The sequence below is a fragment of the Pieris napi genome, chromosome 5 (assembly GCF_905475465.1).
Source record: "Pieris napi chromosome 5, ilPieNapi1.2, whole genome shotgun sequence".
Taxonomy (NCBI): Eukaryota; Metazoa; Arthropoda; class Insecta; order Lepidoptera; family Pieridae; genus Pieris; species Pieris napi.
The window spans coordinates 10,219,210-10,242,639 of NC_062238.1; the positions used below are offsets into that span (position 1 = coordinate 10,219,210).

The following is a 23,430-nucleotide window of genomic DNA, read 5'->3' on the forward strand; positions in this document are numbered from 1 at the left end:
ATTGTTTATAATTGAGTTTGATAAATTTTTGACGACTCATTGGTCTAGTGGTTAGTATCCCTGACTCCGAATCCATGGGTCTCGGGTTCGACCCCGGCTGAGACGAACATCGATGTGATGAGCATTTGGTGTTGTGCTTAGGTCTTGGGTGTTTAAATATGTATTTATATGTCTATCTATCTATAATATGTATGTATATCCGTTGCCTAGTACCCATAAAACAAGCTTTACCAGCTTAGCATGGGACTCGGTCAATTGGTGTGATTTGAAAAAAAAAAAAAGACGGGATTCAGGTAGATGTCTCGAGTTCGAATACCATTTATAAAAAACGATATAATCTGTTCAATACACACAATAATATTGCTAGCATAGTGACTTGGTAGTTTTTAGGACTTATTATTAATAATTACTGTATTATTTTATTCATACAATACAAGGCAAACCCAAATATTTAAAATTCCTCGGTCTAATACAAACTATTTACGTAACTCAGTCATGTATCGTATACCTTCAGATTATAAAAGAAATTACCAGTAAATAGATATATTTAATGTTACTAAAAAATGTTTAAAAAATAATTTAAAAAAACTTAAATAATTTAAAAATTCTTCCTTTGTATTAAATATATATTGTGATGAGCAATTAATCTTAGGTCTTAGAATTTATTGTATATACTTATATTCTTTGTACATATTTTTTGTATTTGTATAGGTGAAATTGTGCTTTGTGTATGTTTAAATGTGTATTCCGTTGTGTAAATGTGTAATTGTTTAATAAGTAGCTGTAGGAATACCGTTGATCAAATAAATAAATAAATAAAACAAAATCATCAGTTCTATATTGTTTATTTCATAAACAAATCATAACAATATCATAACATTTGACTTTAAGTAAACTTCTAAAAATATATGCACGATATAAAACAATTAATATCTACAAGAATGTAATCTAATATCACAGATTAAATTTTACAAAGATAAAAATACAAATGGTACAGATTGAAATAAAATAAGCTTCAATTAATAAATACACAAGAAAGATTAATATAAATCAGAAATATAATCTCATATGTACGATTATTTTATTTCAAAATGCGAAATTAGCTTGAATTTTATACACCAATATATCTCTTACAATTTATCACAACCTAAAGCTCTCATCGTTAGTCTTGAGATATAAGAATAAAATCTAGATTAGTTTTACAAATTATAAAGAGAGATAGGCAAGTTACAGTTTTTTATTACTTTATACAAATAGTTACTTACGCCATAGAGAGCATTACAAAATTGTGATATTTTATTTACGAAATTTCAATAAAATATTTCTATATTCAAAGCTTTGTGTATACGAAAATGATTTGAAACATTAGGATTCACTTTAACAAGTGTATTGCATTCGATTTTTGAATTGCACACATTTAAATTTAGAACATTAACAGTAAAAGCACCATATTTATCAATGCACAAAGAAAACTTAGACAGAAAGTCGCAATTATTATCCAAGTAATAAAATTGTCGCAAATGCTACCTGGGGCAAAACTTGAAATGAGGGAAAAGGAAACAGTGTAGAGACAGGAACCTGCAACAAAACAAAAGTTTAAATTCTCAACTACGGCGGTCGCATTTCGAAAGAAATTCATAGTCTTGGAATTGAATAAACACTAGTTCGGATTAGCTTTTATTATGTCCATTTTATTGCGGAGTATAATTTCACCTGTTCCATGCTTTTGTAATATAAATCTATATATATAAAAATGAAACCCGTTTTCCGTTGTCACGACATAACATGAAAACGGCTTGACCGATTTGTCTGATTCTTTTTTTATAATATTTTTTGAAGTACGAGGATGGTTCTTACGGAGAAAAAAATTAAAAAATTTAGTGAAAAAGTCTAAAAACAACACTTTTCTATACTCCCATACACAATATTCGTAATAATACTTAAAAGTCAATTTGAACTTTAATACCATATCATAAAGTTCAAGTGTTAGTGGAGGGGTTCCGGGAAGGTAAATTTTTATTTCTTGACATAATGTATTTATTGTCTTATCAACTTTCTTTTTTTTATCTCAGCTAGACCGGTGTCCCGAATAGCAGAATAAGTATTTTAAACAAATAAAGAATCGACTGTTAGGCGGTACGATGTTCGCCAGGCCAGCTAGTGTTATATATAATTCTAACGCGTATTAGGTAGATGTAATAGAATTCAATGATCATGTATGTTTTCGTAAGACAAGATTAATACTGTATACTGATTTAATTAATAAGTGTAATACGTTAATTACGCTCGGCACACTGATACAATGGTATTAAAAAAATAAAATACAATATTAACTGTGACAAGCAAATATAAGCAAACATGAAACACGAAGAGATTAAAAAAATAACCAAAAAAACTAATTATAAACACTAAACGAAAATTGATTTTAAGATGTGGCAACTATCGATATAGACTTAGCTTGTTTGTCAGAATGCAGAGTCTGGATATAGGGATGTGACATTCTGCATAAAAATATCGATTGTTTTAGCATGAAAAATCGATTTTTTCCTTATTTTTGAATTAATTTCAAAATAAACACCTTAAATATTTTATTTTTCATGGTTTATTAATTAAAAATAATCAATAGAAATTATAAACACAAATTAAAGTTTTAGAATAATCAAAATTGAAATTAACCTAATCTCGTTTTGATAGATTTTAGGTGAAATTTGATAGATGCTGATTGCCTTTTCAGTAGCACATTGCAGTGTTTTTGTAGTCTTTTTTATTGTATGTAATCTTGTGCTGCTGAATAAAATTATTTTACTTTTAAATTATAGTGTTCAATTTAAACTTGAGTTTTTGTGAAATTAACTGGTTTTATCACCCTTTCGAATCTCCCTAATAGTTATAGGTCTGGGTTACATATAGCAGACATTATGTCGAGAGGTTGCAGATAAAAAATCGACTATGATTGATTTTCAATGATAAAAAGAATCGATATTATTAATATTAAAATCGTTTAAAAAAATCGATTATTTCTATAATCGATTCTTTTTTCACATCCCTAACTGTATACCGGTATGTTGAGGCCAAAATGCGTCCTTCTGAAAGGTAGGACAATTGGGATGATGAGTTACCTGGTACCTGACATTAAAATATTTACTGAATTAAATACGTCAATTGTCATAATTGTTTTATTAGAGACATGTGAATAATTATAAATTAAGCCTGTCCAGCGAGCATAATTAAAGGTCGTATTAAGTTGTAATAATTACGCATTTAATTGCGATAAAGTGTTTTAATTTGTATAGTATTATTTGCTTGACTTGTGGTAGTTATATTTTGTTTGTAATAACATAAAAGTAACAAGCCAACCGAAGAGCCATACACTACTGACATACAGTACTGCAGCCCATGGAGACGCGTTGGTTGATGCGTTCCCGTCCTATAAATTTACTTGTAAATATTTTACTCACCTAGTTGGATCATATCTAGTGTCAAATCCAGGAACATTGACGACGTTCCATTCTTCTTTAATCTTCGAATAACTAAAAGAGATCTGGTCTCTGAAAGTCTCCGGTGGCAATAGCTTCATCTGTTCAAGGTGTGAATGAAACTCTGGTACTAGAGTTAGGTTTTTCTTCATCAGATGCTCTATTAGAAAAAACGCATATGATCAGTACGTTTATCTGACTTTTCATTAAACCGTATATGAGACATAAATACGGTCGAATATCATTGGTAATTTTACTTGAACTAAGTTAGAATCCTCTTTGATCTCTCATTAACAAACCATGGAATATGATTTAAAGAAAACACTTTTTAACCGGATTAAAGTGTGTAAACGTTATGTCAATAAAAGACAATACTATGGAATATGATTGTAAGAAATTCGCTAACGCTTGCAGTGCCAACTTTTTGTTTGACATTTTATTTCATCATACATATTTACATACCGAAACCTTTTTTGACACTATGTACAAGTATATATGAAATAGGTAGTTACAAAACCTACAACAATTAATTATTAACTATACCAGATACCTAGAGTCGTTTATTAACACGGTCACTTAAGGCATATTTTTTAACAAGGTTTTAAATTTCGTGTATATAATTACTTAATCTACTATAACATTTAATGGACAACTCAGAGTACGTATGATCATTGGTGTCTATTAATTAATTAATACACAAAGGCGGTAATCGCAGGAGTTAATTAATAGATTTGCTTAGTCTCCCGATTAGACAAACATAGATAACACTTACCTATAATAAAGCCTACAGATACATCATCAGGCAATCTGATTCCTTCGCAGATGCTGATAAATCTTCCACCACTAAAACAAAGGAATTATAATAAAACAATTGAATTAAATTATATTAAACTAGCTGCCTCCTCGAGCTTCGTTCGGCCTTAATATGACTTTTTTTTAGTAACTTCAAAGCAACATTTTTATATGCTAGCAACATATTTTGCGATTTATTTTTATTTACACATATGATGTAATTTTAATAATTATATCTATTAATAAATATATAATATTATATTTTATTATTATTTTTCAATGATACAGATACCGGCAAACTTCTTGAGCATTAAACAAGGGAGTGGGGAAAGATTGCGCATCGCGGGACGCAAACGACAACTGATTTACCAATCACGCGATCGACACGTCACTCTCACGCCGCCGCGCACCACCTCCCGCCGCCCCAGTGATACCTAAAAATTGCTTCTGCGCAGGCAAGGACATTTGTTCAAGATGTTTGCCGGTATCTGTATCTTATTGCAAATTCACTTCTACAAGTCTAAAGCACCGAATGATGTCCCGAGTACGGTGAAAGTCTACTTAGTTTTTTTAAATTTGAAGTGTGAATGTTGCCATTTAATACTATCATAAACGTGCCATAAGCATTCAGTGTTATAATTATTTTGTCGAATCTAAGTCATAAAAATCTATTGTAATTATAAAAAGGTAAAAAAATCATGAAACAAAAGTGTAAAATAACATTATACAAAAAATTATTATTATCTATGAAAAAAACTGTTGCCATAATCTAGTTAGATGAATAATTATGATCTATATTGTATTTTTATACTATTGAGGATGATAACATACCAACATATTCATTTCGGTTTAAAAATAAAATATAGTTGTTAATATTTCTTACAAAACGTAAACTCACCTTGCTACAGGTAACATCTTTAATGCTAAGCTCCGACTGATACAAAATCCAGCACCTCCGGTGGCAAACCAAAATGAGAACATTAGCTGTAACAAATAGCACAAACTAAGAAAAAAAGCGCGTGCGTACAAAGTACATATGTCAGAAGTGAAACGTCTTTGGCAAACTAATTTTTAACTCTTGTTCATATGAACAAGAGTTATATATATATAAATATTTATATAAATCTAAGACTTTACATTTCCGAGACTTAGATAGATGGAAAAAGGAAGATATGTTAGAAATTTAATTATCTTTAAAATATTAAAAGTGTCGAAAATTAATACAAATAAAAAAACACGTGGCATTTGAATTTACAATTCGTCATTTGAGATTTCAATAAATTATTTTGCATATCGAGCCGTTTCGGAGGAGTATAGTTACGAACATTGTGACACGAGAACTTTATATATTAGATTATATATTGCTTATATAGTTACCTTATTAGTTGGCTTCTTAAATATCTTGACTGGTTCGTAAACAGATGTTCTACCCAGATACCAGTCCTCTTTGTGGTTATAAGTCTGGAGTACGCTGACAAGTCGTGGCACATTCACATAATTGTCGTCGTCGAAATGACAAAACCACCTAAAACAAAGAAATTAAGTATTAATTACTATCGGATCGTGTTAGCTTTGTACGCGAAGCTTCTTCGCGCATACAAATAAATGCGCAATTGACGTTTGCTCGTACGCATACGAAAAATATAATGCCTGTAACCCAAAAGCCATCGTCGTTCAACACGTAATGCTGATAATTGCTAATCAATCAGAAACAGATATAGAAATCTGAGGACCAGGTTTATTCTTTATTTGTCTGTCTAAATTATAGTGACAAAATCCTGTCACTCACAATGCTCTGCTAGTAAGACTTTCTGAAATATACAATTCCATAAACCCCACAATCAACACACACAGTTTTTAATATAAGGAGATTTACACTCTATTCAACATTTTGAAATCGGTAATTATTTAAACAGTTTGAAATGTGAGCTTAACTATTGCCTAATTAAACACCTGCTGTCCTTAAAAGGGCAATAAGGCGGATACATTTTTACATCTGTATCACTGATAATTTTTAACTTAAAAATAAATGAAGATCAAATCGTCGAGTTTTTTGTATATTTTCAAGCAGTCATTTAAGGATTTTCTAATTAGATAGAAAACTCTTTGCATAATAAAATGTGGATGTCCAGATCGGTAGCACATCTATTGTCTATCGAAATCGATACATTATGACTTGTCTCTGACTAATAACTTGACTAAAAGCATCTTCCTATAATTCTCTATGAAATACAAGATTAATCAATACAAATAAGAAACATTGTTAGAATTATTGAATTTCGGAGTCGATTCTATTTGTAAAAGAATTTGTTAAGCCATTCTTGCTTGCTTTTTTTGAACTAGTACCTACAATTGCTAATACATTTTACACCAGTAATAAGTTGACCAGTTTCACATTTAATAATATTTAGTTTGCGCACGTATAATTAACATTCCAGCGACTACATATTTTACGACACCACTTATTACCGCTTGTAAAAAGGCTGTATTAAATTGCAAGTCGCAGTTTCCTTCGGGTTACGGGTGGTAGTAATTATTACTGTATAATTTACTGACATTACGATCGACGTTAATAACAGGAGCTTAGACTATGTTGCGCGGTAATACAACATATACGTATAATGCGAAGCGGCAGGCCTACCCTGTAACTTTAACGACGAGTTTAATATTAAGTTGTACATAATTACAAGTTTACGAAAGATCATACTCCTCCCTCATAGGCCGGCAAGGCATTAACTAAGATGGGTGTCCGTTTTTGGGCGTCCCTTAGGCTAGTTTTACAAAAAAACTAAACATTTGAGAAATAACTAGGTATATCTAGGGTTTTGTCGTTATATAACATCATAATAATTTTATAAATTATTGCCAATTATTATAATAAACCTATATATTATGTATAACGAAATTGAAGCATCTACATTCGGTAATTTATGTTATTTTTTTTTTTATCTAATAGGAGGCAAACGGGCAGGAGGCTCACCTGATGTTAAGTGATATTAGCCCATGGACACAGAACCAGACACTGCCAGAAGGCACGCAAGTGCGTTTCCGGCCTTATAGAATTAGTACGCTCTTTTCTTGAAGGGCCCTAAGTCGAATTGGTTCGGAAATACTTCAGTGGGCAGCTGGTTCCACATAGTGGTGGTGCGCGGAAAAAGATGCCTATAATCGTGTTTAATTTTTTAATAGTATTTGTATTAGCAAGTCTGTGATTTATAAGATATTAACAGGAGCCAATTTTTAGATATGGCGATTTGTTATTTTTATTTATTACTAAGTTTATAGAAATTGTCACAGTGGAAACATAAACACATAAATACATAGTTTTTCTGCCCACCAGGTCGAACAAATTTGCTTATTTATCAATGATAATATGGTCTTTATGAACATACAACGTTTAATAGAAGTCAATCGTTGAAAGTATCGTTTTACGCAATAGTCCTGCTTGAAACAATATACTTGTATAGTTACGATAGGAGCGCAGGTGTCCAAAGTTACATTCGCCTTATCTTTAAAGTGTTCTCTCATTTTGCAGTACATGAGATTTTTCCCATTGTAACTAACAGACACTACTGTATCATCTTCTAATTGTTTCTTATAAGTCACCGTTCTGAGTTCTTGATAGTATATTACATAAATCCATTAAGAAATTCATCAGTACGTTTGGATAATTAAATTACACGTTATTAAGTTAGTTATGTGTCTTTTCTGAATATTAAAACATAGAGATTGTAGAATCTCCGTTGCCTAATTACATTAAACAAATAATCTCAGAATTAAAATTCTTTGTGATTCTTATATATAGATTATACTCGCGTACATTTATTCTTTTAAGATACTATTTGTATATATAAGTGTATAATAATTTATAATAAAATTAAAAACGTTCTATTACAATTAGCCAAAATGCTTGACGTGACAACCTTTTAAGTATGGGCCTCTTTCGGTGAACATTTATTTTGCCTAATACCCAGGTAGGCGATAATTGTTTCTGACACACGCTGACGACATTTTGGGTCTAGGACATAGGCATAACCCTCCCGCGGCACGGTTGACCTGGTGGTGAAGGGTTATGTGGGACTCGCTGTTGTGCACCCACTAAAACCCCACGGCTCCACCAGCAATCGCCCGGGGCAGGACACAGTAACAGCGTAGCCTTGTCCGCGAACGGAGAAACCACTAGGCCAACACAGCTCACGATTCATCATACGAATTGAATCCCTGAGTAACGTAAGCTACGTATATATTTATTTGTATAATAATATAAGTCCAACTGCGCGAAGCCGGGATAGAACGCTTGAAAAAGTAGTTTCAAGCAAAAGCTAGTATGTCGATATCGAGGTGAATTACTTATTAGGTTTGTAGTGTTCTCAGTTTTTACATTTACCGTTCGTACTCGTTAGCAATTAATATTTTTATTGGAATGTCCGTCTTATTAGATTTATGAATACCATGACTAAAGTAGGAAAAGCATGGCTTAGTTACACAAACAAGGAGCTGATGTTGTTACAGCTGGTTATAATATGACAATTTTTTGGTGTCGTTTCTTTATAAATTCCATAGTTATACCAAACATATATGAACAAATATTGCATGATTGAGATATGTTGTATGGTCTGTATTTAGAAATAAATCTGGTTTTTATGTAATACTACTTGAAAGAGGAGACTTAGTGGTTAAGCGTGACTCTCAACCGTAAGGTTGTGCACTCAAACCCAGACTGTAGCATATTAAATGTTACTATGTGGCTTATAAAGGGTTATAGCGTTATATATTTAAATTGTGCATTAAAACTCATGTTGGGGTATAGATAGAAGATATTAACATGGTTTAAAGTCCGGCAACGCACTCGCGAGGCCTCTGGCATTGTGTCCACTTCAGATGAGCCTCCTGCCCGTTTGTCCTCAGTTCTATATAAAAAAGAGATTTAGGAAATTTTCGGTCACCTGGCCAAAAACGCGTCTTAGAATGAATGAGAAAAAAATACACATTTTGTTTGGACAACAAAAAACATTCTGTACTTGATACTTTTTTTTTATGGCTCTGTCACAATTTGTGCATTAGCCAGCGTCAAGTATAGGATTTTTTATAATTCGTGCTTGTCTTTAAAAATTCGACCGTGTCCTCCATGTACAGTTTAAGCAGTACCGCACAACCCTCCCAAAGGCCGAGAACAAATTTAAATTAAATTAAAACTTGCCCTCGAACCGGGAATCGAACCCGGTACCCCTCACCTAGTTGCCACTTAATAAGACCGCTAGGCTATGAGGCCCCTACTTGATACTAATTTTCAGATACAAAATTTTAAGTATGAGACATAAATAGTTTTTATAATACCTCTAGTAGACATTTCAGAATGAATTCCTAACTTAAAAAGGCACAGCGAATTCAAATTTCGAACGTTCACGAGACGTCAGAATATACGAAGTTCGCAAGTAATGCACTGTATGCACGTAAACTGCAAGGTGACATAAATATCCAACTGGGAATGTCGGATGTATCCCCGGTACGCTTTCCCGAATACCACTCATAAAGTAACATTAAATACATGTTACTACTTAAACTACACCTGAGGTTGGATTTGAATAGCTTAACTGGCGTTTGCATAACGTAATAATGTTTTATTACCTTACTTCTTCGGCGCATATTAAGATTCGAGTTTAACATTTGTTTAACGAAAGTTCGTACAATCATTTATTTATTGACCAATTCAATTCGTAGTAATAATAAGGTAATATTTAATTAATATAAACTATAATAAACTAACACAGACACAGTGCACGATCATAACAACTTTCAGCTACACTCTAAATACATGCGCATACACACCTATTCACACACTCACTCATTCACTTCATTTGCAACACTAAATTAATTACTATTATTATTATTATTTTGTATAATTTTTTTTTCAAATAATATAAACAAGTAATAATTGTTTTTCTAGTTACCCACAACACAGTGCCTCCCTAGTGTGGGGACTAGCGATATATGGATTCTGTCACAAGCCCTTTTGTCATAAATAAAATTTTTACTTATTATTATTTCTCTTTCTTCTAGCATACATTCTAGGAGTACGATATATATAAAGAGTACGCGATTCCTAGTAGTCTATGAATCCATAGGTTTGATTTCATGGTTGTGAGGCACCGAAGGCCGACCTACTGCCTATGAAATTAAATGAAGACGCCCGATGACTCTGAGAACCCCCCAAACATGTATCCAATATTAAAAAGTATATATCAGAGAAATTCCAGCGTTTGCTTTTAAACTTTTCTATAAACAGTGTTGAAAATTAATCTTATGTTTGAGTTTCTCCAGTGTTGATAGGAAACTGTAGACATTGAGTGATTTTTTAATGCGGTAACACTATTCTAAAGGTAAAAATGTCATTGAAGTAAATTGTTTTATGATGCGCGTTTGTATAAGAGCTATTCAAATGCTGCATTCACTTGGGGATAATTTCCCGCCATTTCTAGATTCAAGACACAAGAGTCGAAGAACGTTATACAAATCCAACTCGCACATATATTTAGTGCTAACTTAAACTTAATGATCACGTTCATAATCGGAAGCTTGCATTTAATTTTGGAACGTTTTCTGCTAAGACCAGCACTTATTACTTACTATATGCAATTATAGTATTGCCTTTTATTGACATAATTTTTAGACATAGAAAAACACTTTTTAACGGATTTGTAACGGATGTTTTACTATAAATTTGCAATTATTTTAAATTTAACCGACGTTTCGCGTGCTTTACAGCGTGCGTGGTCACGGTGACTGAAGACAAAAGGTGTTGAATGTCAAAAAGTATCACAGCTGTAGAAAAAGTTGTGTTATCTGTATTTATTTCCCCGGAGTTGGAATCGACTAAAAGATGGAGGGTTTTGGCAGAAATGGCTCACGGTGTCCTCTATTTTCGCGGATTGTTTATCTTGAGATTTTAATTTGGATATTATTGGATCCCAGGTGTTTGACAATTTTAGGCCGTCTTCTGTATTGAAATTGGGGTGTTTTTTGATTTCAATGGCTTCGCGTACCAATCTTGAGAAGAATCTTTTTTCTTTCGCAAGTACTTTCGGTTGGTCAAAGCGTATGTAGTGATTGGGCCTATCTAGTGTGTGTTCACAGACTGCTGATTTTGCATACATGCTGATATGACATAGACGACACACAGCACGCGTAACGTCGGTTAAATTTAAAATTATGTAAAATAATTGTAAATTTATAATAAAACATAACTTCAAATTCGTTAAAAAAGTGTTTTTCTATATATGCAATTATATCACATCAAGTAAGACATATGTTGTCGCTGACTTTTTGTAACCATTATCAAGCTCAATCCATTCTCTATACCTCAATCATATATCTCTCATCATTAAGGTATCATTCGTAAGAAACGTTTTAGTTCGACCGTTTCTTCTCAGGCTTAATGCTAAATGGGGATTTACTCGAGCGTCGTAGAGACCTATTGGGATGCAAAGCTTAGATAATAAGAAGAAAAAAATGTTAAATGATATAATATATTTACATCGGTGGGGGAAGCGGCTATAGATTTTTAAATATGTAAAAAAAACTGTTGCATGGACATCCTCGAGCGCGTCAGATATTGATTGCATCACTGCCCTACGTATTTTTAATAATGTACGTATGTTAATCTGATCGTTTGCACGATGCCGGTGGTTGTATTTAAAGGTTGAAAATGAAAAAAAAAACTTAACCGGGTACAAGGTATCCCCCTGTATATTAATCTGCCGCGCTTTAGTAAATCCCGAAATCCCCGCTTGGGCTCCCCTACCATAATGTGCAAATCCGACTATCACGAGAAAGTCCTTTACTTTTAATATATTTTCTAAGACAGTCACAAGTAATGTGGTATTGGTAAAAACCAGTACAGTCACAAGATCACACAACAACCTCCCAAGCATCAACTCTTAATAATATTAGCATAGACAATACATTTGAAACTCGTCGAGCGTGAAAATCTTAAAATTCCCCAAATTTTTACAAATTTCAAATCGTGAGCAATTTAATTCCTTTCTATTGAAATTCCATGACAATAAAGGGCCGAAGAGGCTCGACAGAAAGGTAAAGAATCATAAAACTGCTAATGGAAAAATTCTGTTTGACGCGTGTCAAAATGTGTCAAAAGAATTATGCCGTGGTGTGAATCACTTATCTATTAATAAAATGATTATTGTGTTTATTGGTCATTTATTAAATGGATTTCTTTTGTCACGTATAATCATAATAATTATATGCTGTATAATGTGTTAAATTTTATGCCTGAAGAGATTAATATTTCCGAGAAAATAATTATTTCATTCACGTCTTGTAAAAAGTTCTTTCTGCTCGGATATGGGGACATTCTAGAAAAGTGTTCTTTCGTTTTTATAAGTCACTAGCTGACCGGGCAAACGTCGTTTTGCCATGTATATCATTTATATAAAAAAATAGGGGTTGATCGTAGAGCGGTGAAAATTAGGGGTTGTATGTATTTTTTAATGCTGTATCATAAAAAAATAAAAACAGAAAAAATTATCTAAAAATAAAAAAACAATATTTAGAGGTGAACGACCCTTAACATTTAGGGGGATGAAAAAGAGATGTAGTCCGATTCTCAGACATACCCAATATGCACACAAAATTTCATGAGAATCGGTCGAGCCGTTTCGGAAGAGTTTAACCACAAACACCGCGACACAAGAATTTTATACATTAGATTAAACCTGCACAACTTATTTGATACTAAATTTTTGACCGTGGATGTTTATAGAGGTAGTTTTTATGTATGACGACTTTGTTTTCGATATTCTAATTTCAAATTTGAAACATTAGTATTCGAAATTTAAATAGTTGCTAAAAATGAAACAAATGACTTTCGAACGTGAAGTTAGTCATCATCATATCTATTCCGAATGGTACAGTTAAAGAATATTCTATTTACAAAAGAGGATCTATTTACAAATCCAAATAATTAGTTGACATAAAGTTGACGATGCTACTACGCAAACAGTTCTGTGGGAAGAATAACAAGAGTCTAACAAAAACATAGGTCGGTGCTATGCAAACGCGTGAAAATAGTTGTGCGCCCAAAATAATATTGGATTTGCTCTCAAAAACCCATTAACTATCTATTTGAATATAGAGTGGACCTCCATAGTGACGTTGGCCGGACATTGACGATGACTGAGCACACAGGTACCATTTAATGCGTCGCTAAACATATTAGTATAACTCAATTTAGGTAATGGCTTTGTGCGCTACCGTTAGGCATTTTGCGGCACAAAGCAGCTCATTAATAATATTACAATAACGATTTTTTGTGATAGGGTAGTGTATATTTCTTTTTAATTTTTTTTAAGTTTTTCTCTTAACTAGGGTTGCCTGGAAGAGATCGCTTATTAGCGATAAGGCCGCCCGTTGCATCCCTTATAATTTTTATGTATTGTGTTTCTTTCATTTGCAACGAAGGGTAAATAAATAAAATATAATAAATATATTTAAATTTGCAACTGTCAGAAAAAGTGCATGTACATTGTACAGTGATTTTTTTGTTGTTAATTAATTTCATATATTTGCGTCTAAATTGAATAAGATTAAAAACTTGCAAAAAGTCATATTTTAATGGATATGGAGACATAATTCATACTTCTTACTAAAACCAGCCGTCTCTTTCTATCAAATTCTATCAACGCTGTATTGGAAAGAGAAAGATCAGTGCTTTTGTTTATACTATCATAGTATTTCTCAATGATAAACTAAATAAGATTAATCGATATTTTAAAGTAAAAAGTCACTTATTAAATTATCTTAAAATTATAATAAATATTTAATTCATAGATGAGATGAAGATCACGAATGAAACGGTAATTGAACCGAATCAAATCATGTGGGTAATTTTGACACAAAACAACAAAATCCACTTTAAATAAAAATATACTGTTACAAGGTACAAAGGCGTGGAAAGGACGAAAAGAACTGGCAAAAACTCTCCACCATTAATTGTCAAGTATTTTGATTCACAAGATGCTTGTACAGAACTGGAACCATTACATCTTACTCCTCGTGTAGACGAAACAACACGCAAACAGCAACTTCGGGATATGCCGTAAGTAGTGCTCAGTTGCACTCCACTGAAGTATTTCCGAACCAATTTGACTTATGGTTCAAGAAAAGAGCGTATCGACTCTTTGTGTGAGTGACTCCACGGGTGATTATGGGTTAACTAACTTTTGTAATTAAATTACATAAGTATTAAGGAATTTATAATTAAGTTTGTTTTGGAAGAGCTGGGACCCTAGCTAGAGCAAAAACCCTTAAAAAAGTTTTTTTTACATAAAAGGATTCACGCATTGTATTGCATATGTACTTCTAATGAATAAACATATAATTATATTATTTTATTATTTAAAACATCAAATAAGCCTTCCCTTTGTTCCCTGTTATAAAAAAAATTTGCTTTATACAAAATATGAATTATACACACAAATCATAGGTACATATAGAAGAAAATATTAACATTGATATTATCATTACGAACAAACAAAACCGCTCATTATTTATACAGTGAGGCTTCTCAAAACAGAAGTTAAAAGCGTCTTGTTTTTACTTGAAATAAAAAAGCGTAGCTCGAGTGTTTGTTAAGAAAATATTTTCACTTTAAAGTGTGTTTTTAAATGAATTAAAGCTGGAAACGAGGTTTTAATTTTTTATACACCAGTGACTGATTTTATTTCTGAATACATTAACGCGTCGAAATGTAAAACAGTTTTGACGCTTTGGAGACATGAATATTTTATTTTATAATTCGGTGGACGTGTACAGTAAATAAAATATTAAAATATGCTTTACTAATGCGAATTGACAACTGATAATTAGCCTATATACCTATGTTCAAATTACAATTGCACTCCTCTGGCAGTGCTCTACTCTCGACGTGTCAAAAAACCCAGTCTTTCGCAACTTGAATGACTTGTTTCTCACTAATATAACACTTACAGGACAATATGAGTGCACTAAAATCGAGTTAAATAATCTATCAAGCACATATGGTATTTTTTATGAACAATTATTTTGTTTAACATAGTAAATAATAACATTAAAATCAATCATTCTTGGACGTCCGTCAGTCTGTGTTTATGGATGTGTTCGTTTATCCATGTATGTGGCAGAGAAATTGGTCGAAAAATTTATCGTACCAGAATACTTTTTTTCTTCCTATATAAAGTTATACCCTGGGCTGATTCCTAGTTAATATTAGCGTTCTAAGTGCTGTCGTTTAATTATAATTTGTAAAAAACTAAAATACGACTGTGTATTTTCCTCACCTTAGAGTTATGGCACCGCTATATATTTTTTTATTATATTTAATACGTCTACTTACCAATGCCGCGATACGTTAATGATGATGAAAAAAAAAACGAGTTTTCAAAATACGTTTATACATGTGTATAATTTGAAGTTTTGATTTGTTTTCTATGTAGAAAAACTGTATCAATACAATTACAATAGCAGTGTTATATAATAGTGCTAGTGTTAATCAATTAAACACTTATCATAGTAGAATCAAAATGTCATACATACAAACGATTATTTCTTTTGCTTTGTATAAGCAGTTATAAACACAAATGATAAAATATGATTTATGCCGTGTGTAAAACAAAATATTACATTTTAATAGCCGTGTACAGTATAATTACACTTGTGATTAATTGCATCCGCTTTGCAAGCAATAGTCTGATTGAGTTTTAATTGCTTCCATTTTGGTGTTTTAATAGAAAGCTTTGACTTATTCATAATATTATTACAATATAACTCCCCGCGTAAATGCGATAAACTCAAGAATGCTTTTACTAAAGAATCCTAAGAAATGTTTAAGTTTATAATTAATGATGGTTTTATATGAAAATAAATTTATTGTATAGAGGTCGCAAAAACAATTAGCCAAAATTCTCGGTATTCACGCGGCAAGAAACAAGTACGTGTATGTAAACAAATTAGTTCTAAGGGTATTTGATCGGACTAATTATTTTGCCGGGAGTTGAATTTACTACTCTACTACTCTAGACATAGAATAAGCGTTAGACCACTACGCCACAGGGGATATATTTTAGTAAATTCATTTACAATCGTATATGAAATAGTTATAAGTTACGATCTGCTAAGGACCCATGACCTGCCGTCACTCATACAAACCTATCAGTGACGCTACAACCTTTTTAGGTCTGGGCCTCAGATTTCTGTATCTGTTTCATGATATGTTAATCTACTAGGCAAGTAGGTGATCAGCCTGCCACACGCGTCGACTTTTTGGGTTTTGGGTCTTAGGCAAGCCGGTTTCCTTACGATGTTTTCCTTCACCGTTCGAGCGAATTTTAAATGCGTACATAGAAAGAAAGTCCATTGGTGCGCAGCCGGGGATCGAACCTACGTCCTCAAGGATGAGAGTCGCACACCGAAGCCACTAGGCCAACACTGCTCACAACAACACGTTGTACCTATACTCTGTTATAATCGGATAATGTAACCATTGGTTTTAAAGGCTATTTAGCAGAATGATTACGTTTAAATGGTACTTACTTTTTACCGCTCTCCAGAAAACGGTCATATTCCACGGACATTTTGCAGCATAGGTGTTTTCGCTGATGTGACGCCGAGCAATTGGTGTTTACCATGTGGCCGTCTGCAATGATACCAAACAATTATGACCATTATTCCAAAGCCGTAACACCGAGTTTGCTGTGAGGCTACGGGTGTTTGTGCAAAATTTGATTTAAGAATTTTCCAACCAGTACAACGTTCATACGAAATATCATCGAAACTTTTCGCTTGAAATTGCTTGGTGCACGGGAGATTGTGGATTAATTCTTGAAAACTGCAGTAAAGGAAACTTTTTCCAAACATTGATTTTACTTACTTGTTTGGTTTTGGTGTTGACGATTGTCTGTGTCCGTGAAAAACCATATCTGTAAGAGAAACAGACCGTAAGATGAATAAAATTTATACAAGATTTGGGGATGTTTAATCAACTTAACTAGAATTATTAAATGAAAAACTCATTAGAAAGATTAATACATTACAAAAACAATGTCAATAGTCAAAAAGTCAAAAGTCAAAAATCATTTATTCATATAGGTAACACAATGTACACTTATTAACGCTAAAAAAGAAATATACTTTAAATGCTTAAATGAGTTCTTAAACTATATCCGGATATTTAAAGATCATGTATATCGACTGCTTGAGTGTAACGTAGAAATCTTGAGCTTTTTGTAGGTGAATTTGAAACTAAACCATAGATAGCTTAAGTATTAACGTTTATATTTAATGCTTATATTTATTTCAGTACTACTTCACATATTATATAATTTTCTACAGTGTATAGTATATACACAATAAGTTACAATGCTGGCGACCCAAAGTGAACTTTGGACTCCAAAACGAAACAATTAATGTGACAATTTGCAAAAAAAAAAAATTATATTACAATTATACAAAAGAGGAGACACAAATTTGAAACTTAACTGAGAGTTGGTTTTGAATTTCCTGAGGTATACAATTAATTGTGTTAGTATTAAAGTTAGACATTTATATTTTTTATCAAGTGATATGTCATATAACGACGTACCTTAATATAGTAAATGTAAAATAAGAAGCATTTAATATGTATATCTTTATCGAAGTTCATAAGTGTACATTGTGTTACCTAATTTGAATTCTGTTTTGACAAAGAGTTTTTTAAACATATGTTACGATTTAAACATTGTAGTACTGAGTACAACATTGGTTTTTCTATCTAAAAAATACGCATTGTTGATAATAATATGATTTGTTTTAATATCGGTACGGTATTGTATTACCGAAACTATAGTATTGTTCGGTAATGTAAAATAATATAATCCTAATAACGTATGGACATTACGTTGAATGGCCACTGGTTATCTCGATAGTATGAATGTTAATTATAGTGGTTTACACTTACGGAAGTATTTCAACACTTGTCTGAAAAATTTAAATATTGTATTGTGATACAAAAATAACAATGAAACTACAATACAATGTAATTAATGTACCAAGTTCATTGATAAGAAAACAATCGTGTTTATACAGAATTAACAGCGGTTAAATGGAATAACATTGCCATTACATTAGCATTTGGGGTGGAAAGCCGTGCATAGATGACGGAATTGTGATACACGGAACATTGTGAACTTCTGATAAATTGAATCTACAGAAAATATCTTTTTTTTTATATAGAACAGGGGGCAAGCGGGCAGGAGGCTCACCTGATGTTAAGTGATACCGCCGCCTCAATGCCATAGGGCTCGCGAGTGCGTTGCCGGCCTTTTAAGAATTGGTACGCTCTTTTCTTGAAGGACACTAAGTCGAATTGGTTCGGAAATACTTCAGTGGGCAGCTGGTTCCACAAACTGGTGGTGCGCGGCAAAATTAATCTTTGTTTCTCATTAAACTCATATTTGGTTTCTGTAGTATGGGAATATGTCTATCAACTAGAACTCTGCCAAGAATTAAACCCAGGACCTCTGGATTATACTACAGTATTATATGAAATAGAAGATCTTTAAATATAAATAATAATATTTTATAGTTTTGATAAAATAAAATAATTTATCTTTATTTTGGGTATATCTATTTTCTATCCTATAATCTTAAAAATACCTAAAACGGATTTTAAAAATAGAATGTTTTACCACACACGACAGCAAAAGTGCTTCTAGCTAATCTATTGCAAATATCGGCCACGCCCGGTTACCTCATAGATCACACTTCAACAGAGCTGATAAATCACAAAGGGTCAATTTCGTCATGGAAACGTGAGCCCTTTACCAGGTTGGACCTCTAGAACCAAAGCGAGCTCTAATTAATTTCGTAATTCTAGTTTCGGCTTGTAGCCTTAAATTTAAATTGCTTTGATCAAGGAAAATTACTATTTTTACACAGCTGCCTTAAAGCTTTAATCAAGTATAACGTGTCGATTTATAAATACTTTTTCAGATACTAAAAGAGTTCCAATACAGTAAAGGTCGAGTTAGGTAAAATTTTTAATAATTTAGTTTCATTTTTACGCGCGCCGATGTATTGATAGATTTTAAAATAAATCATATTATTATTATCGATGTACTTATATATTTTAGATAACCCAATGTTGAACCTAGTACTATAATGTTTAAATCATTACTGTATATGTTAAAACAACTCTTTGTCAAAACAGAATTAAGATACGTCGTCAAATGACATATCACTTGATAGGAAATAAAAATTTCTAACTTCATTATTTTTAACACAATAAGAAATAAAATGTATTTTTATAATAAGTTATGTAGTATATGTTCAAATTAAGAACATGATTAGGTTCGAGATTTTGAGAAATGTAATATAGTGCAAGTAATAAAAATGTATGTCAACGACAATTTATAGAATTCTATCACGGACTAGTTTCGCATTAGCACGGATTTAGTTAAGCTTTCTTGAAACGCTGATCATGCAAGAGCGATAAGCTCTTAACAAAACAAAAGCTCCGGTTACGAAAGTTTGTGTCAATAAATGCGTTCTTAGAACCTCACCTTAAAAATTCAAATGGTCGTGATAAGCTTCAGGAAATGCGATATGCGGAAACAAGATCTGTCAACGAACCGTAATTTATGGCGTGAGGTTAAATATTTTGTGGGCGACGAGAGTAGTTTGTTTTAGGAAATTTATGCCCAAGATTAGCAGGTTTGTGGGCAAGTTGTATAATGTTTTATAGACGAATAAAGATTAGAAGAAAAGATTAATTAAATTTCTGTAACTTACAGCTAATTAGTATAACCAAAGATTGTGGTATAATTTTTTTGGACTATGTGAAAACCATAATATGGATGAATATAGTATTGAAGTTGTTGATCTTTAGAAGATAAAACTAATTTAAATGTATAATTTCGTGGAAACGTTGAATAACTAAAATAGCCCATAAATCGAAGATTCGAGAGGTTGCCACAAAAATATTGTGGTATAATTTTGTTGGACTATGTGAAAACCATAATATGGATTTTACAATATACCTAGTATTCGTAGTTTTTGATCTTTAGAAGATAAAACTAATTTAAATGTATAATTTCGTGAAAACTTTGAATAACTTAAATAGCCCATAAATCAAAGATTCAAGAGGTTGTCACAAAAATATTGTGGTATAATTTTGTTGGACTATGTGAAAACCATAATATGGATTTTACAATATAGTATTCGTAGTTTTTGATCTTTGGAAGATAAAACTAATTTAAATGTATAATTTCGTGGAAACGTTGAATAACTAAAATAGCCCATAAATCAAAGATTCGAGAGGTTGCCACAAAAAGGGCGAAAGCGGGGCAACAATCCGGTCACGTGTCGAGCGCGCGCTGTGCCACGCGCTGCGCCGGCGCACAATGGAAGCTGTGTTGCTCCTTCAAGGATTAACGGTCGATTATGCACGCTCCAGATTCAGGAAATGGGTGAAGCACGACTTTGGTTTCCCTATTCAATACCAGTAATACTTAAATAGACCAGAGTTGCAGTAGTAAAATATAGAGGCAAATTTTGAATACGTTCGGAAATAATTCTGATTTTTATCTTGAATATTATGTATACGTAAGAGAATTACTCTATTTTGAATAAGCACGTGTAATTTACTTGGAAATGGTTATATTAGTTGAAATTCATAAACATTAACTAATAACAGTTATAATAATTGTTTAATAGTAATTATAAACCTAAAAATATAAATTTTTGTAATTGATTAGATTATAAACCGTTTGGTTGTTCTGATTTATCGTTCCAATTACAAATATTTAATCAGCCTACAAAACTACCTAATAAATAACGCCCGTAACACGAAGAATATCGAGGTAGCTAGCAACCAAATTTGTAATTCAACAAGCGGTCGATAATAAAATAAAACAATCTCAGTCAAAGTTCATATTCACGTGAGAGTTATTTTATTAAGAAAACGAAATACGATTAAACAAGCCTCCCACTGGGAGACGAATGTATACAGCGAATATTTTTCCGTAATAACGTTGTTTCTGTCACAGTCGTACATGTCTCGCGTGAATAATGGGTTCATCTTCATATTAAGTCCAAGAAACTTGTTTGTTGGGTTCACGAGCCGGGAAATCGGAGAATCTGCCGCACACGAATCCTTTTGCAGGAATTAAATTGCTTTAAATTAGACGTCTCGAGAAATTACTCTTACTGTATACAGTAGTAGCGATACAGATGTTCTTAAATAGATTGTTGCCATGTGCGGATAATGTTATTAATTAATATGTAGGCAAATAGTCACGGCCAAAGTCTGCTGAGTTCTAGACTCAAGGCTAATTTACTACTACTTTGAAAAATATTTTTTATAGGGGGCAAACGGGCAGGAGGTTCATCTGATGTTAAGAGCTACCGCCCGCCCATGGACACTCAATGACAGAGGGCTATCGTCTTGTAGACTAGAATTGATAAGCTACTTAAAAGTAAAAAAATATGTTTTTTTATGAATAGGTCTCAAGTGTGTACAAAGACCATAAAAATTAAAAAGAACCATATCTAGTTATATTTCAAAGACACGAAGATTTTATTACCCTTACTCAAATGTTAATATGTAAATCACAAAGTGGTCTAAACAGTAACGTCAATGGGCAGTTTTAGAAATAAATGCTAATTGAGAAATCAAGTTTTAAAGTAATTTTGGCAGATGATACGAGGAATTCGAGAACTTTGAGAACAGGTTTATCAACCCTCGGCAGATGGACACGATAAATTGTATAAAATTAAGATGTTTTGCGAAAACCGTTGAGATTCTTATTTTGTCAGAAGTCAACAAATGTCAAACAAAACCGCCATATTAGGTTGCATTAAATTATACATTGATTTGAGATTAATAATTTTCAGATTCTAATGTATCGTATTAATGGATTATTTTAATCTTAAAATAATTAATAATTGTTCTATACTGACGTAAGAAATTACATTATAATAGAAAATCTATGTAACTACAAGATTTTAAAATAAATAAAAACAATCTTTAGTTTTTGATAACAAACAAAAGCTTGTTAAAACAAATATCTAATTAGCACTAATGATATACAAACAAAATCAAATCAGCTGATTTCTGTGTCGAATAATTTGTAACTTTTCTAATTTGAATATGAATAAATTACAGTAAATGAAATTCTATTTTGAACTTACCTGTTGTTTAGCCAACTGGAACCACGTCTTAAGAATAATTGGCAGTCTTGTATACTGATAATGTTTTGTAGTCTTTACACTAATAAATACATCACTTAAAGTAATATTATTATTCAGTTCACTTTCATACAAAGTGGTCTTTGTAACAGGTTCAATAGATAGGACAGCGACTTGCACAGATGCTCGATTGTCTTGAAAATTAAAGTTCACTCCGCTTTGATAAACAAGCAAACTGCTGTAACCCAAAACAATGAGCACAGCCGCAGCCTTAATCAACCTGCGTCCACCCATGCCAGAGCCGGCAGGCGCCACGCCGATGTCTTCCAGAATGTCTTAGTTCCTTAATCATCTGCACTACATAATCAAAACATTGTTGCTAACGACAACACAACTTATAACCGCCCGTTCTTATCAAAGAACGGTTACAAACTAAATAAAAATGTAGCACGGACAGCGAATACGCCCGCGCTGTGCTGCCCCACCATGTGTTGAACAAAACACGCACGATTATTGTATCTCGCTCGCTCTAGTACGGCCTACCTGCGCGTGCGCCTGTGCAACGCCGGCAGCGCCACTCGTGTCAATGGCTCAAGTAATTGTTGCTTTCATCGATGGCTGCATCTTTTTACAATTTTATGCATGTCGTAAACCCACCGTTGTGGAAACATAATTCTTGAGTCTTGACTTTCGAAGCTTTTAACGACTACGTATTATCTTACACAATTAAGGTTAGTATCGACGCGTTTTTCTTCGAATTATGGTTACTTTTACTTGAATTATTGAATTGTTACTCACCTAGATTCATTAACTGCGCCTGACTTGGTTACAATCTTATAAACTTGCTATGACAAACAGGGTTACTAACATGATTCTAAAACGTATAATCTGCTAATATTTATATATTACTAGCTAATCCGGCAAACGTCGTTTTGCCATGTTTATC

General features: G+C 32.5%; 1 protein-coding gene across 1 annotated transcript; it reads right to left on the bottom strand.

Annotated features, from left to right (window-relative positions):
• Nucleotides 1-829: 829 nt before the first annotated feature.
• Nucleotides 830-22,968, bottom strand: LOC125049669 (fringe glycosyltransferase). The gene is made up of 8 exons (XM_047649074.1): nucleotides 22,488-22,968; nucleotides 17,191-17,239; nucleotides 16,854-16,956; nucleotides 5,646-5,793; nucleotides 5,167-5,252; nucleotides 4,249-4,319; nucleotides 3,459-3,636; nucleotides 830-1,578 (listed from the first exon to the last, which is right to left on the bottom strand). Exons 1-8 carry the CDS (start codon nucleotides 22,776-22,778, stop codon nucleotides 1,524-1,526), a joined length of 981 nt encoding a protein of 326 aa, XP_047505030.1. The 5' UTR covers nucleotides 22,779-22,968; the 3' UTR covers nucleotides 830-1,523.
• Nucleotides 22,969-23,430: the final 462 nt, after the last annotated feature.